Source organism: Biomphalaria glabrata, chromosome 11 (assembly GCF_947242115.1).
Source record: "Biomphalaria glabrata chromosome 11, xgBioGlab47.1, whole genome shotgun sequence".
In the NCBI taxonomy this organism is placed as follows: domain Eukaryota; kingdom Metazoa; phylum Mollusca; class Gastropoda; family Planorbidae; genus Biomphalaria; species Biomphalaria glabrata.
This window is the reverse complement of record NC_074721.1, coordinates 19,405,037-19,407,500: the sequence shown is the minus strand read 5'-3', so window position 1 is coordinate 19,407,500 and position 2,464 is coordinate 19,405,037. Positions and strand designations below refer to the sequence as shown.

General features: G+C 32.1%; 1 protein-coding gene across 1 annotated transcript in view; it reads right to left on the bottom strand.

The window, feature by feature from the left end:
- The window catches only part of LOC106072034 (mucin-5AC-like), a 97,366-nt gene extending 96,026 nt beyond the window's left edge, over positions 1-1,340 (bottom strand). Inside the window, exons 1-2 of the mRNA XM_056003851.1 lie at positions 1,320-1,340; positions 131-207 (exon numbers count right to left, since the gene is read on the bottom strand). Of these exons, the coding sequence (XP_055859826.1) occupies positions 131-194 (64 nt within the window). The 5' untranslated portion in view covers positions 195-207; positions 1,320-1,340. The remainder of the gene's footprint in view (positions 1-130; positions 208-1,319) is intronic.
- Between the last annotated feature and the right edge of the window lie 1,124 nt (positions 1,341-2,464).

Below are 2,464 nucleotides of genomic sequence, written 5' to 3'. Positions count from 1 at the left end.
ATAGATAGATAGATAGATAGATAAATAGATAGATAGATAGATAGATAGATAGATAGATAGATAGATAGATAGATAGATAGATAGATGCACTTCGAATGCCTCTAAATAAATGATCCACTTTTCTACTTACCAGTTGATGACACTGTAAGCCGTGTGAACAAGAGCATCATGGCCAACTGTAGACATCGAGCCATGTCTTTTGTTCTGCTGAAACAATGTCAAATCCTTTTAATAACTATTTAATGCATTTTTACAAAGCTCCGATCAAGTTGATACTTTAAACAAATATTTATTGTACCTAACAAAACATAAATCAATAAACAAAAGACCCAATTAGACAATTAATTATTGGTAATGAGAGTATTTTGATATCGACTAAGGGAAATAACATGTACATATTTAATAGATATAGTTTTAATAGCGAAGTTCTTCCCCTTAGATAAGCATTGTTTCAAAATGTGTATTTTCTCCTTGTTTGTTTTGGTCGTGAAATGAAAAGGTCATGACGTTTTGGTGGACTAACATTGAAGTCACCATGTCTTTTGGTCAAATCTAACAATGTGGTCGGAAACAAACAATTCTATTATGTTCAATATATGTACTTATAAGCTTGAGTTGCTTCGCTGATTACATATTGTCATGGTGATTTGCTTAACTGTTTTAGCTTTAAAAACAACTTTGATAACTAAAGGCAAAATTACTTTATCAACCCAAAAGAGCAGAAAGTAGATTAACGTATCACAAAGTAGACCCAAAATATGAGCGCGTGTATGTGTCAGGGGTACATTATTAAGTAGGTCTTTCCTAATCAAGTCAAAAGTCTATGTCGGAGAAATTACGATGCGCAGCGTAAAAAAAAACCGAAGAGAACAAATGAGAGAGTGAGAGAGAGAGAGAAGAAAAGTGAGAAAGGACCGTTAAAATTCATTGTAACAGATACACTAATTTACAGGCTAAAAAAGTATGTTAGGTTGATCGTTAAAATGTGGCCTGTTATTACAAAAGAAAACAAAAAGGGTATTCCGTCCAAACTAAACAATATAAAACCTGATAACAAATCAACAGGCGTAGCCGGTATCTACTGTATAGTTAAGTCTAATTCTAAAACTTAATGTACACTTCAGGTTTACTTTCTCAAATGACTTAGAAAAGAACATTTTGTTGATGTCATTTGTTTCACAGATAGAAGTGTAGACACAATGATGACATAAACAACTGAAACTGTTTTACCGAAATGTGTTTAATCTTATCGATGTTTTCCCGAGGAATGGTTTGCATTATAAAACAAAAATTGAAATGATTTCCAACTAAATACATACCAGTGTCTGTAGCCTGAACACAAGTTTTGTTCTTAGTCTCATGTCAACGTGTAGCTCTTTCTTGGCCACAGCAATTAAAAGTCTGTCTTTCAAGGGCGTCAACTGTATACTTTACATGTAGAGTTTACCTTTTAAAAAACACAATACTATATATACTCCGTTAAACTACTTGTTGATGTGGTGGGATTTAATAAAAAGTCTATCGTAAAAATTCTCAGGTAAAATATTTTATATTTTATTTTAATATTTGTTAAAATGTACACGGAACAGTTTAATAACTTCCATACATTTCTAAATGTGAACAAGGAGACACCTTCTTGTTAGTATTTAGGTCTACCAGCATTGATTACCTACCAGCCGAACGAGTCATCGATCTAGGTATTGCAGGAGTCTGGTTGAACTTAATTAACTTGAACATTTAATTGAAAGCCTGATGAAGCTCAACTGAAATATTTTGCTGACACACACTGTTCATAGAGCCACGCCAAGAATCTTCCAATAGCTGGTCCCAAAATTTAAATTATTTTTAAGGCAAACGATATATGCGTTAATGGTTAATCATTTACAAACATATTTGGAAGTAGGTCTAGTTGAAATGTAGTATATGAGTATAGAGCTGTGACTTACAGTGAAATATTGTATTGATTTGTTTATCTGATTTGAATCAATATAGATCTAGTAGTGTTTTAACACGCGTTACTCTGGAAAATGTAAAAAAAACAACATTTTATTGGCACATCTCAGAAGTGCTTTCTATTGGTAGATCTTTAGACGTCCAGTAGTGTTGTAATATATTATTGTAAAACAACTTTTAAAGAGACACAACCATTCAAAGAGCTATTCATTCTTTATTCAACTTGATTACTTCCCTTACCGTTAGAAAATTTTATTAGATACATTAACTAGATTATTTATATCACTATACAGTTGTATGAATATACAGAGATATTCCAATAAAACTTATTCAATTTAACGCCCACCATAGACTGCAAAAAGGCTAAGCGATAAAAGCTGACCTAATTAAAGCGTAGTGTTTTTTTTTCTTCAATGTCAAACGAATATTCTTGACCTATGCATTCAAAGCTGGTATTTGGATAGTCATGCTTTATAGTTTATAGCATTGAAGCATTGGAACTGCTTTGTAT